This window comes from Uranotaenia lowii, chromosome 1 (assembly GCF_029784155.1).
Source record: "Uranotaenia lowii strain MFRU-FL chromosome 1, ASM2978415v1, whole genome shotgun sequence".
Taxonomy (NCBI): domain Eukaryota; kingdom Metazoa; phylum Arthropoda; class Insecta; order Diptera; family Culicidae; genus Uranotaenia; species Uranotaenia lowii.
In genome coordinates, this window is record NC_073691.1 from 97,103,064 (window position 1) to 97,116,825 (window position 13,762).

The 13,762-nt window shown below is 34.5% G+C and overlaps 2 protein-coding genes across 2 annotated transcripts; one reads left to right on the forward strand and one right to left on the reverse strand.

Annotated features, from left to right (window-relative positions):
* Positions 1-736: 736 nt before the first annotated feature.
* LOC129739405 (protein obstructor-E-like) lies at positions 737-8,256 on the forward strand. The gene is made up of 5 exons (XM_055730842.1): positions 737-1,005; positions 2,255-2,449; positions 7,174-7,383; positions 7,446-7,659; positions 7,923-8,256. The coding sequence occupies exons 1-5, from the start codon at positions 951-953 to the stop codon at positions 7,963-7,965; spliced, it is 717 nt and encodes a 238-aa protein (XP_055586817.1). The 5' UTR covers positions 737-950; the 3' UTR covers positions 7,966-8,256.
* A 2,035-nt stretch (positions 8,257-10,291) lies between these two features.
* On the reverse strand, positions 10,292-13,299 carry LOC129737656 (putative uncharacterized protein DDB_G0271982; the record flags this gene model as incomplete). The annotated part of the gene is made up of 3 exons (XM_055728815.1): positions 13,294-13,299; positions 10,596-10,742; positions 10,292-10,423 (listed from the first exon to the last, which is right to left on the reverse strand). Coding segments are annotated over exons 1-3 (285 nt in total), but the record flags the coding sequence as incomplete, so codon positions are not given.
* Positions 13,300-13,762: the final 463 nt, after the last annotated feature.

Consider the following 13,762-nt stretch of genomic DNA (forward strand, 5'->3'; position numbering starts at 1 on the left):
AGCTTTTGTGAGTTCTGTGTACAAAATAAATCATTTCCAGCCGCTGAAGACTGCCCTTTCGAAACTTATAGTACTGGTAGTCCACATTTCTTTCTGTTCCTGTTTTCCAGATATCTCTGCGTTCTTTGCTCCATAGTAGGCCCAACTATGTTATGGTTTTGATCATTTTAATGTTTTTATATGAAAACGATTAAAAACATGAACAAAGAAAAGAAGAATAATAAAACACTTTTATTGTCTTTTGGGACTCAGACACTTGGACTTGGCGTTGCTAATTTTCGAAAAATAAAATTATCTTCGGACACACCTTGATTCACCTATGTAGCGGTAATTTAAAAATATAGGTAAAAAAGATAAAGTCAGATTTATATAAAATATTTGATAAAACCTAAAAATCATTATTTACACTGTTTCTGTTTAAAGTTAATGATAATTTTGGTAACTTTGGCTAATCTCTGCAGTGCACATTAAACCAACTGGCCACAAATTAGGCGAGTACAGTTTTTCTACTACCCAGTTTGATTTCCTTCAGTAGATGCCGTGGAATAAGAGCTAGCTCTGTTTGGGGCTTCGATCAGGCCCCGTGTAGCGATCGGGCGGCCTCTTATTCAGTTGCCCAACCCGGTATTTTTTCCCCGTCACCAGCACCGGTCGTCATCGTAGGTATCTGTACCACCCCCGATTGTCTAAACCTCAAACAAGGAAGGGAGTCGACAAAAGTGAGAGTCTCATCACCGTCACGAGGTAGTATACGGACAACTTTTGGGCTGTCTGGGCGTTCGATCTGGCCTGGAAATCTATACTTATAACGGGTAAACACTAAACCTAGCGTCAAACACGCTAGCCAGAACTACGGTCCGGTTCTAAGCAGGTTCTTAAAGGTGGTCCCTCATTGTGCCGAGGACCAAAATCACCAGGTGCGCCCAAGTGTGACTCCAGTTTGCTCCAGAATGGCACTGAGGTCGGTTGTTGTTCTAGTTGCGGCGTTTGCGGTTGCTGCTACAAGTAAGTGATCTACCAAGATCGGTGCAATTCCGAAATACTTTTTTTTCTTTCTTTTTCTTAATAACGAGCGAGCGAACGAACCAGTTTGCGTGAGTGAAGGAGCGCCGCTGTTCTTACTTTCAAATAATTGTTGCTCTGCAGTGCTTTTTTTATTCAACTCAATTACCGCTTAAATTTCCTTCGGCTGCTCATAGAGATTGCGTGTTTATTCTGTATTCCGTCTCAAAGAAGGCCATTTCATAAACGTATGACAGTGCAAAATGAAAGTGAAAACGATCGTGTTTATTATTGCATGGACTGTCAATCGAATCGGTTAAAAAAAACGAAAAGAAACATTGTAGATTTGTTTAGCAAGGCATGCTATGGAAAAACGGAAAATCATCTTCCGGCTAAATGACAAGAATATGTCATTTGAAAATGTATGCACAAACCAGTGTACAAACTGTACCACCAATTGTAGGAATACTAACTCATATCTTTCTTAGCGAAGGCCTTCTTTCGGTTTACCATTTGAGCCGCGGGCTGTGTTACTAGTTTAGGTTGGTACGCCTAAGAGCAGTATTTTGTTTCCACCAGCCTTCAAAAGCTATAAAATAAGGTACCATTTGGTCAAACACGCCTCACTTAGTCGGCAGCAGTTAGTCGGTGAGTTTGGACTAACATAATAGGTGTGGAACAAATCTAGTGTACCCAAAAGGTTGATCTGTGCTTTGAACAGTGTATTGCAGAACATTTACCGCACTGCAGCAGGTTCGTGGCTTGTTGAATGTCAGAGTAAGTCTTTTGCCTAAGAAATATGCCTAAGCTGAAGGTTAACATCGCGGCGCGCTCAGAAACTCAAAAACCTTGTAACAGTTGAAAAACTTGTTTTCTTCTTTTGTTCAAATTCAAACAAACCTAGCAAATCGTGACAAAAGCGCACCCAGAAAAGTGCAGCATGGAATCGATCATTTAGCGATATGCAAATGACGACCAAGATTTCCATAATCGATGCCCAATATGGTTCGCCTTCGCTGTCTGTTCGTTTCATTCAAGAAATACACGAGAAAATTATGCAACCAGCCTACATTTTGGCATAATTTTCCATAATTCAAACCCATTGCTATCATACCTACACTTTAAGTCTCACTCTCTCAGCTCATATTTGGCTTTGTGTTTTTTTTTCTCGTTTTTTCGGTTTCCAACCTTCATCGACGAAATGTTGCTCACCTTGCCCCATTTTTCGCACTCAACCACCACGCTCAACCAGATGCCCAGTTCAAGTGTCCGAAGAACAGGGGCCAGTTCGAGGATCCCATCCAGTGTGATAAATACTACGAATGTGACGAAGGGGTAGCCACGGAAAAGATCTGCCCCGATGGGTTGGTCTTCGATCCGACCATCAAGCTCGTCAACAAATGTGATCAACCCTTCAACGTGGACTGCGGCGATCGTCTGGAGCTTCGTAAGTAGTTTTTTGATTGGTTTTTGGCACTAACTTGACGTTATTAATGTAAGCTGTGAGAAAAGGGTGAATGTGAAAGAAATTGAAATATTTATCAAGATTTTGTTAAAACTTTCTTAACAGATATCACATCAATATCTGAAAGCAATCATTTTTAATTTTTTTCAACAATTATCAAAAACGTTTTGTAAACAAGAACAAAGACTTGGCAAATGCAAAATAAACTACTAACTCAACTTTGAACTCAATAATGTTTAACTTATATGATATTTTTTGTTCAAATATCAAATATTGATAGGCTATCACATAAACATATGACGTACCTAACAACTGTTTGGGTATCATCAACCAATCAATAAATTTCTGCTAAAAGCGATAAGAAAAAAAAATATAATAAAATTAATTATTTTTCGTGTTTGTTGTGTTTGAAGTCATGAGTTTCTAATTTACTTTTGGGAGAAGTTTATCAACACGAAAACATGATTTTGATTTGCAAACTACTGTTCAAAATTCTATAAAAATTATTTGATTCACGGCAAAAAAAAGTTACTTCATGAAGCCGGTATATTTTATTGAAAACATACCACATGTTAGTGTTATCAGAACTCATTTTGTAAAATATTAACCATGAGCATGACGTTTAGGATTTTGGCTTTCTTACAGAAAGGCATAGAGCATAGGGGCTATCATTAATTAAGGGTCCAAGACCCCACTTTATCTATACTAATCGACTCAGCTCGACGAGTTACGAAGATGTCCGTGGATTTGTATGTTCCATTGAAATGTTCTTACCACCCTTTCTCATATTCTGGCTTTTACGACTTTGATGAATTTAGTTTAAAAAAAATGGGTTTTTTTTCTGTAGGTCATATAAAAACAAAAAAAAAATTGTTTAAAATTGTTCTATTCCATAGAACATATCATGCTTATGTTGGCTCTAAAAAAGGTAGCCATTTGCTCAGCAGCAGTAGCCTGCAATCGCTAAATTGATTACGGAAGTGATCGAAAATTTGACAAAAAGTTCATCAAACAGCCGAGAATCGATCCCACGCTATCTATCATGAGATTTTAGGAGGCTAACCTCTTGACCACTAGTGAGAGTCAAGAAATGTGGCTCTCAAACTTAAAAAGTTTGAAATATTTTGATAGTAAATGAACTTGTTTAATATCAGTTTGCTTATCCTCCAAAAAACGTACTGGCCATCTTTAAAAAATATAAATTTTCGCTTGAAAGTATGCTATATGACTGTGAGATTGTAGAGAGACTTTAAGAATTCTTTATATCAAAGAGTGAGAACTTAAAAAATATGATTAAAAGATCGTCAGTCTACCTCTTATCTTTAGATTTGCTTGCTTAGCTTGATTGATTACACACATCCAACTTAAATCATTGAACCCTAAATGATTCATACAATTTTTTGAATAATTGATAATCCGATGTTCTTATAATTTGATTCATTCAATTTTTATTTGATTTATTCAATTTTATTGAAGGTTAAAACATTTCGAATTCCATGATCGCCGGCGTAGCTCAGTAGAATTACTTCGGGATTGACCGAAGCCATCAATTTTTATCAAAGGTCAAAAGAATGTTGCCTGTGATTGACAGTAAATACATTCAGAATGCCCAATATGTATGCTTTCTTTTTGATAATCAAAACCGGCGTCGACCACTTCCTAGTAGTCAATAGATAATATGGAAAAGAGAGAATGGAATGAAAGATTAATTTTGTGCATTAGGACCGAGGTCACCTCTGCATCCTAGCGAAAAAAAAAATGTTGGAAGTATGGGTAAAAGGATATGATCAGGAGGCACTTTCGACTAGTGCGATCATCTAAGACTAATATTTTTTTCACAATTTCCTGTGAATTATAAGTAAAACTCTTATATTAATAGTTGAGTCTAGATTTTCTGCTTTAAATTTTTGCTCTTTTTGAAAAATGTTTTTCACTTTTTCATACAACTGAACATCATCCAAACTGTTACTTGATGAAACGAAGGGTTGAAATTTATTAAAGAAAAATCAACTGAGAAAATCATGGATCAAATATATGTAATTGCTTTCAACATTTGAAAACAGATAAATGTAAATGAGTTCAATGATGACCGATTGAAAACAAGTTATATGTTTAGAACCTAATGCTGAATAAGGTTTAAGCAAGGTCCAGCTACTGCTTTTAACCAAAAAGTAAAATTTCGATCCTGGTTCTAATGATTTAATAAAAATTAAAAAAAAAACCGGTAAAATTCACCCGCGGTAGAATAAAAAGAAACGGACTCACCAATTTCTCAAATAAGATTGAGGACTAAGAGCAAGTTCATTGGAGTTGGGAAAAAGTGGTAGAAATTTTGTCACTTTTTGCACATTTTGAAAATTTTGCCATGCAAAAACATTTTCAAGATCCTTCATTTGTAGCCTTCAAATTTTTTAACAACACGTGTTGTAGTTTCGGATGCTGTGATGCAAAAATAGCAATATTTCTATCACATACGGCTGAAATAGAAAAAGTGCTGTAAAAAAATACAACGCCCAAAGATCTTTTTTTTTTTTTTGTTTCGATTATACTGCCCCTACTTGCATAACAGTCCCATATGAATTTTCGTCATTTTTCATCTAACCTGACAGTTCGTCATTTTGAACATAGGGCTTCAATATAAAACAATAAAAAAAGAGATTTTGTTCTAGAAATTTTGAAAAAAATATCAACTTGTGGCTGTCCCATATGGAATATACCCGCATAACAGTCCCATATGTGAAATACCACGGATTTGGTTACTTTTCAATGCTTCTTTCAGCGAAATAGTCTTTGATTTATTGCTTTGTATCATTTAAAAAAGATTTAACTCACTTGATGTCGAATTATGCACCCTAGTTTTCGAAGCCAGGTCAGTAAGAAGGAAGGAAAATCTTCCTAAGCGAAAAACTATCAGATGCAATAAAAAATCGTAAAAAGATTCAACTTACAGTGCGGAATTCACGATATTTTTCCAAAAGTATGTTTCTTTTAATGAAAATTGTTTTTAAAGGTTCAGAAATGATCAATTTTATGTCTTAGAAAGAAGCTTGGTGAGAAAAACATATTCTGTATGGGACTGTTATGCGAGTAGATTTAAAAAAGGTTTGAAATATGCTCGCATAACAGTCCCATAACGAAAAAAAATGTGGTCCCGACCTTACCAACGACCCAATTTCGAAAATTTCAGGTCTTACGATTTATTATGACAACCTAGAACACATTCCATCAAATGTTTTTCGTTTATGCTGAAAGTTGTGGTCACAATTTCAAAATATATTCTAAAACAGGAAAAGCTGATTTTCTCGCTTGCTTGTTTTTGCATATGGGACTGTTATGAAAGTAGGGGCAGTATAGTCGTTTTAACATCTTCATGTCATTCGCGACTTATATCAACGATGAAGTTGACGGACAAGTCATTGAAAAACTTATCCGGTACAACTGTGATCGATGTTTACTCTTGGGCTCGAACTCACGGACATCGGCTCAGAGAGCAACTGACTTGCCAACTGTGCTATATCACAAGCCCCAACCCAAAGATCTTGAAAAATGTCAAAATTTCTACCACTTTTTCCCAACACCAGTGAACTTGCTCTAAGGCAATATTCCTTTTAAATCCTTAGATAGTGCTACGAGCTGCATTCAGGATTCTTCGGAAAGTAGATTTGGTGTATTTCTTCGGGGCACTCCTAGTGAAAATTGTTCGGGGCCCGTTCTTGAAACAAATTTAAAGGTCCAATTTGATACGAGAAAAATACAATTTTCTTGCGCAAAACAAACACTCCCGTTACATTCGAGCACAGCCTACCGGGTCTTTATCTTTCGATTTGCTTGATTGTTGACAAAATTGAAGCGTCCATGAATGAAGGAGACAGAATCAAGTCTCTTTAACTAGAAAAAAAAATCACTTATTTTGCTCTACTTTTTATTAATTAACGGGATAAAGTATCGTTCTAATTTTTAGAGCAAACAAATTTCGAATTACATGTTTTCAGAATCTATAAAAGACGGCGAGTATCAAATTTTTTCAAAATGGATACGATGAAAATAGGAAAAAAGTGATCAAGTATCCGCAATCTCTCATTTTTTTAACAATTTCTTGATAGAACATTTTCGTTTTTTATCTTCTTTATAAACCTGAAGACTATTTTATTGCCAAATTTAATATTTCATTATTATTTACGATAGTCTACAGTGTACAAAATTTCGCCTTTCAATGTTTATGTATTACAAATTTTGGATAAAAATTCGTCTTCTGTGCTAGAAACGTTCAGTAGCCAAAAACGTAAGCCATAATAGTGACTTTTGGGTTAAAATAGAGACAAAAAAAAGAAGTCACTATTATAGCTTACATTTTTGGCTACTGACCGTTTCTAGCCCTGCTCCTAAATTTCAAATCTGATTTCAAAGTGCGGATCTTGGTTCTAGATTTCTTTTGTACCCTATGTATCAATGGTTGTTCAGAAAGTATCTCGTAGGATTTTTCGCTCAAATTTAAAGTTATCATTCAAGATAGTTAATAAATTTTCCGGAATCGACAGCACCGTGATAATCAATTTTGAGAAACCATTCAGTATCAAAATTTGATTAAAAAAAATCGAAATTTGTGTTTGAAAATTTTTAATTTTAATGTGTTCTCAAAAACTACTACTTTTTTTTTTAATTCTCTAACCTAACTAACCTTGCTATGCTTTTCAAAACGCTTTCAGAGGAAGCCCAAGGCACTACCGAATATTGTCCTCGCAAGAATGGATTCTTCAGTCACCCCGATCCGGCGATCTGTAACATTTTCTACAGTTGCATCAATGGCGATGAGCTGGAAATGACCTGCACCGGTTCGCTGCACTTCGACGAGAAATCCGGAACCTGTGTGTGGCCCGATGTAGCTGCCCGGACTGGCTGTGGAAGCAATGGAAACAGTAAGTTTATGGAACTGAGGTTCAATTAAGGGAAATAATATGCCTGATGTTAATTCCCACAGAGAAACTCAACGACGGCTTCCAATGCCCCAAGGAAACGAGGTACGACAAAAATGGCCAGGTCATCACTCACCCGAACTATCCTCATCCGACCGATTGCTCGCGGTTCTACTACTGCCTGAACGGTGTTGATCCTCGCCAGGGACAGTGTGATGCTGGCTTGGTCTACAACGAAGACATTCAACGGTGTGACAATCCCGATAATGTACCCGAATGGTTAGTTTACCTTTTTTTCAACTAATGTCCACATTTCTGTTGAGTTTAGAAACAAACCTCACTTGCACAAATCAACTGCAGCGACGGCATACTAGATTTCTACTTTATTTTTACTTCTGGTTTCCAGTCAAGATTTTCAGGCGTTTGCTCCTATGATTTTATGCAGTTACAAAAATGTCAAAACACTCTATTGTGTATAAATTTTAAATTTTTTTAGCTATTTTTTCACCTTCCTACTAACGCTTTTTGCTAATCCATTTCAGCAAGGACTGGTACAAGGACGAAGACGTTAAGAAGACCCGCTAAGTGAAGGTGAATTCCCTCCTCAACGGTCGTCAACCGAGACTGAGCTGAAGATGAGCGCTACAGAAGAGTACACCGAATGTGCTTAAATAATAGGATAAGTGGAGATTTCCAATACTAAGAGACTTGATGAACCTTGCCTTTGAAACATTTTCAGACGAAGTGGAAGTGAAAATTCATTCAAATGAATTGTTTGTGATCGTTGGCGTTAGTAAGCGCGTTTTCTCGAAAATAACATTAATTTGTAGCCCAAAATCCTATTAACAACAACATATTCTTCTAAAAAAATCTCAATCAACTCTTTTCTTTCTCTCTATTGACTAATCAAAAATCATCTATCTCAGTGACCTTTTTTCATCGAACCATCCCGGTGCATGTCATAACTATTGCTTCGAACAGTCCCTTTATCTTTCTTGATCGCCATCAAATATAGTAAATTGAATAGGGGCATGAATTTCAAAACTGCAATCACCATAGAATATTACCAAGACTATTTTTTTTATCTATATTTGATGGCATTAACTTTTTATACATTTCTTCCTCTCTTTACTGTCCTTTTTTTTAATCTTCAGTCAATGGGTTATTTAGTTATTCTTCGATCCTACCAATACCATACGATTAACGTCATTTTCTCCTTTTTTACGGAATCTTAAATCCTTTAACAAGATCAACCACAAGATTTATTTGAGCTCCATATATTTTTATATTTTATTTCTAGTTATGTTTTGTTCAATTTATAGCAGGGTAGCAAAAAAGCGTACCTTAAGGTCTCCAGTCGCTGCTGGCTTTTATAAATCATTCTAGATTTTAAAATCAAAACGATACCCAAACACAGATTTTAAATTAACGATTTTAACCATCGATTTTAACACAATTTGATTTTTTCATAAACTTCTACATTGATGACACAGTTAAATTTTGAATCGCTTCAACTTTCTAATGCTACAGATTTGAAAATGAGTGAGTGAAATTCCAACTTCCGAAGACAATCTATGTATATATCCTCTCCCGCTCGTATTTTCACTCCATTCTTTTTAACCTCTCCCTTCTTCTCACTTTCTGCCTTCACCCGTTTTTATCGCTGTCTTATTTTACTGTTTTTCATGTTATGCCTTTCAATCTTTTTTCTATCGCTTACAATGTCCTTTCTTTAGGATTTGGAATTTGAACTATACATTTCCTTAATAAAGTTAGGTCTCTCTTGCTCTCCTTTATCTCTATTTCAGTAGTTCCATCTCGATACAATTTTTTCCTTACTTTAGTTTAAATTGATACACAATCTACCAAATAAGCTGATCTTCATTTTATTAATATTATTCTCAACCAATCTACCTATACAATTGATCTTCTTCTTCTTCGTTTGTTTATTTCTATCGTTTTCTTCTATTCAATTTTATTGGATTTCTAATAGAAACGTTATATTTTTACATCCTCAAATTTTCTAGTCTTTTTTTAATACGTCTTGCATAGACTATTCATCTTTTTCATCTATTCTCTCGTACTTTCTGATCTGTTTCCATTTCTTTTCAATGATTGTTTCAAAACTATTATCACATTTCAATATTTTATCCATCTGTGTATCAAACTTTGATCTCTCTCTCTCTCTCTCTTTTTCGTTCATCGTATTTCCATCTTTTACAAATTCTATCTATTCCTTTTTCTCGCATTTTGTTTTTCATTCAATTTATACTCGTTTCATCATAAATTTTTATTTCGTTAAAATATTACTGTGAATTGAATTGATTTTTTTTGTACGTGTCTTTTTCTTCTTCTATTTATCTCGTTCTTTCATTCTCTTTTTCTCTTTATCTCTTTCTCTTTCTCTCTTTCTCTCTTTCTCTCTTTCTCTCTTTCTCTCTTTCTCTCTTTCTCTCTTTCTCTCTTTCTCTCTTTCTCTCTTTCTCTCTTTCTCTCTTTCTCTCTTTCTCTCTTTCTCGTTTTCTCTTTCTCTTTCTCTGTTTCTCTGTTTCTCTCTTTCTCGTTCTCTTTCTCTCTTTATATCTTTCTCTCTTCCTCTCTTTCTCTCTTTCTATATTTCTCTCTTTCTCTATTTCTCTCTTTCTCTTTTTCTTTCTTTATCTTATTTTCTCATTTTCTCTTTCTCTCTTTCTCTCTTTCTCTCTTTCTCTCTTTCTTTATTTCTTTCTCCCTTTCCCTCTATCTTTCTCTCTTTCTCTTTTTCTCCCTTTCTCTCTTTCTCTCTTTCTCTGTTTCTCTCTTTCTCTGTTTCTCTCTTTCTCTGTTTCTCTGTTTCTCTCTTTCTCTCTTTCTCTCTTTTTCTCTTTCTCTCTTTCTTTCTTTCTCTCTTTCTCTCTTTCTCTCTTTCTCTCTTTCTCCTTTCTCCTTTCTCTCTTTCTCTCTTTCTCTCTTTCTGTCTTTCTGCCTTTCTGTCTTTCTCTCTATCTCTCTTTATCTCTTTTTTTTCTCTCTTTCTCTCTTTCTCTCTTTCTCTTTTTCTCTCTTTCTCTCTTCCTCTTTTTCTCTCTTTCTCTCTTTCTCTCTTTCTCTCTTTATCTTTTTCTCTCTTTCTCTCTCTCTCTTTCATTCAATCTTTCTCTCTTTCTCTCTTTCCTTCTTTCTCTCTTTCTATCTTTCTCTCTTGTTCTCCTCCTCTCTTTCTCTTTTTATCTCTTTCTCTTTTTCTCACTTTCTCTTTTTCTCTCTTTCTCTTTTTCTCTCTTTCTCTGTTTCTCTCTTTCTCTCTTTTTCTCTCTCTTTCTCTCTTCTTCTCTCTCTTTCTCTCTTCTTCTCTCTCTTTCTTTCACCCTTTCTCTTCTTCTCTCCTTTTATTTCTCTGTTTCTCTGTTTCTCTCTTTTTGTCTTTCTCTGTTTCTCTCTTTCTTTCTTCCTCTCTTCCTCTCTTTCTCTTTTTCTTTTTCGGCATTATCAAAATTCTCGTGACTTGCTCTTTTTGTTCCTATGTATTCAACTTATTACTTCTCTTTCTGTGATTTCCTTCTTTTTATTTGTTTCTATTTTTGCTTCCTTTGTTTCTCATTTTCTGGATTCCTTCTGCTTTTATTTTGTTCTTCTATATAGCTCTTTTACTATCTAATTTTTTCTGTCATTCCTAAATGTTTGTTATTATTTTTCCCACATTCCATCTCCTCTCTTTGGTCAATTCTTCGATTCTCAACTTTTTATAAGAATATCTGAAGAGCAACATCTTTTTAAATGCGATTTATGACGGATTTTTTTTTCTTAATACCTACCAATATTGACAGCGATACATGTTTCCATATCTAAGCCTTCCTGACTTGATTTACCTTTACGTTCGTCCCTCTATCCTATTCCTTTTGCTATCTCAAGCTATCTATTTCTGCCCTATATTATTCTTTGTTGTTCCTATCCATTTCCCTTAACTACTCTCATTTTCTCTATCTATCTATTTCTTCTTGTTCTACCTTCTTCTACATTGTTTTTACATATTTTTCTCTAATATCTTTGGCTTCTTTCTATCTCTTATTGTATTGAGTTTTCTTTTTTTTGCTCCTTTCTCTTATTCAGTCTCTTGTTTCTTTATGTTTTTCTCATATTTTTTTTCTAATTTCGTCTTTTTCCTAACTTTCTTCTTCCTTTCTCTGTCCTTGTGTTATTCCCATTTTTTCTGTCCCGATTTCTCTCTTATTAGTTTTCCTTTTTATTTTTTCAATTCTTTCTCAATTTTAATTACTGTCATTTTCTGTCTCTTTCCAGAAATTTTTCGCTATCTCACCTATTTTTGTCCTTTTTGTTTTTATCTAAGTCCTCTCTCTCTCTTTTGTATTCCGCTCTTTTTTTATTAATTAATTTAATTAATTTTCTTGTATTTCTCTATATATCTCTCTCTTTGTATTTCTTTATCTCTCTATTGTTCTGTTTACTGAGCATAAAATCTCGAGATCAACACCATGAAGTCAGCTTAAAACTTATTAGCTGTATTGCATTAAGTGGAACTAGTTATAGACATAAAGCGATGGACGATATGAGTTGAAACGACAAATTTTAACGAAAACTAAATTTGTTTGCCAGTTCAGTTTGTCTCATTGATCAATATCAATCATTACACTACAGTCCAACCAATAGTAATGAGCTACTGTCTTTAGAAGTTTTTAAACTTTTCAAACTTTCCTTTTTTTTTTTAATTTTTATCTCTGTATATAAAACATTGACAAAACTCGTCATTGTTTTATCTCTATTTTATTGCAGCTTGTTTTGTTTCCTTCAAGTAAAGGAAAAACTGAAATGAACATTCTTTTTCATTATCCACGTTTTCTGTTATCCTGTAATTCTTTCTTATTTAAATAGAATTTTGTTTCGCGTTCTCTGATTAATGTTCTGATTGTTGGTTTTGTAATTTTTTTTCTTTTCTCAAGTACATTTTTTTTATTTTAAATGTTTTTTGGATTGCATTCAAATAATTTTCTTCTAATTCATCTCTTTAAAAAAAATATCTGTCTTTTTTGTCCAATCCATCTTTTTCTAAGGAGTGCGTAGAATTGATTGGTCTTTAAAAAAAAACGTTCACCCTTTTAGCTTCTAGCTTCTATATTTCTATTTCATTTGACTGTTAACTAATTGTTTCCTTCTCTTTCTTAATTGAATTCAAAATTTCCGTTCTTTTTTATATTAACTTGTTAATTTTATTATTTAGTTGATTTATCATTATTTAGTTACAAGCTTTTATTGATTCATTTTTTTTTTCATGAAAACACGCGTTTATTGCTGCCGAAGAGAAATACTTTTGATTACTTATTTGAAAGTTCAAAAATAACAATTTGGTTTAAACACCTGAGTTGGTAATAAAATTCTAAACAGAAATAATGTATCCTCATCTTTAAATGAGTTTTTAGTGAGTTCTCCATCCCCAAATATTGTCAAGTTAAATGTGATATTCACCTAAACGGTTTAGATAGGACGCACGAATAGAGTCTTAAACATGGTTTTTTCTTAATAAATATTCGTACAAGAAATAAAAGCTCGTTTGTTTTACTGTTCTGCACAAATAATTCACAGAAGCAGAAATCTTTAGATAATTAGGATTTTCGAAGATATTTCCATACAGCGTGATCGTTATCTTCCACAGATTCTTTTTATTGATGGAATAGAAATTTAAAATATTCGTTTTTATTGGGAAACTTGTAGAAAATCATTGCCATTCGTTTGATCGAAATACATTTTATCAACATCGCCGTGTCTATATTTAGCTTCGAAAATTCCTGGAATTAGAAGAGGACGATGCGAGACCGGGATTCCACGAATTTCCTGCTGCATAGACAATTCAAACTGGACAGAAGAATCATCGTAGTCTGGGCTACAAACACGAGTTGGAGAATACGGAGAAGGGTTTACCTGCATTGACATAAGGACTTGGTATATAGACATAAATCTAGTTTGAAGATTTTGCTCAAGTAACCTTTCGAAATTCACAATCACCGATTTGTTCATGACCTCACCCCTGATGAGAAACCGGAGAGATAGTAAATTGAATCGATCTTTAAGAGGGAGTATTCCTGCCAAAACTTCAAGACTCATGTTATGTGTTGAGGGCATGCAGCCCAGAGCGATTCGGAGACAGCGGTATTGGATACGCTCGAGTTTGATGAGGTGAGATTTGACAGCTGACTGGAAACAGAAGCTACCATATTCCATCACTGAGAGAATGGTTGTTCGATACAATTTTAAAAGATCTTCTGGATGGGCTCCCCACCAGGTGCCAGTGATTGATCGGAGAAAATTGATTCTTTGTTGGCATTTTTTTTCCAGGTATCCTTGGAATCAAACCAAACCACAAGATACCTTAAACACCACGATTGAGTGA

Coding starts and splice junctions, on each gene's coding strand:
- LOC129739405 (XM_055730842.1), top strand. CDS start 951: ATGGCACTGAGGTCGGTTGTTGTTCTAGTTGCGGCGTTTGCGGTTGCT. Junction 2,450..7,173: donor CGGCGATCGTCTGGAGCTTC/GTAAGTAGTTTT, acceptor AAACGCTTTCAG/AGGAAGCCCAAGGCACTACC. Junction 7,660..7,922: donor CCCGATAATGTACCCGAATG/GTTAGTTTACCT, acceptor AATCCATTTCAG/CAAGGACTGGTACAAGGACG.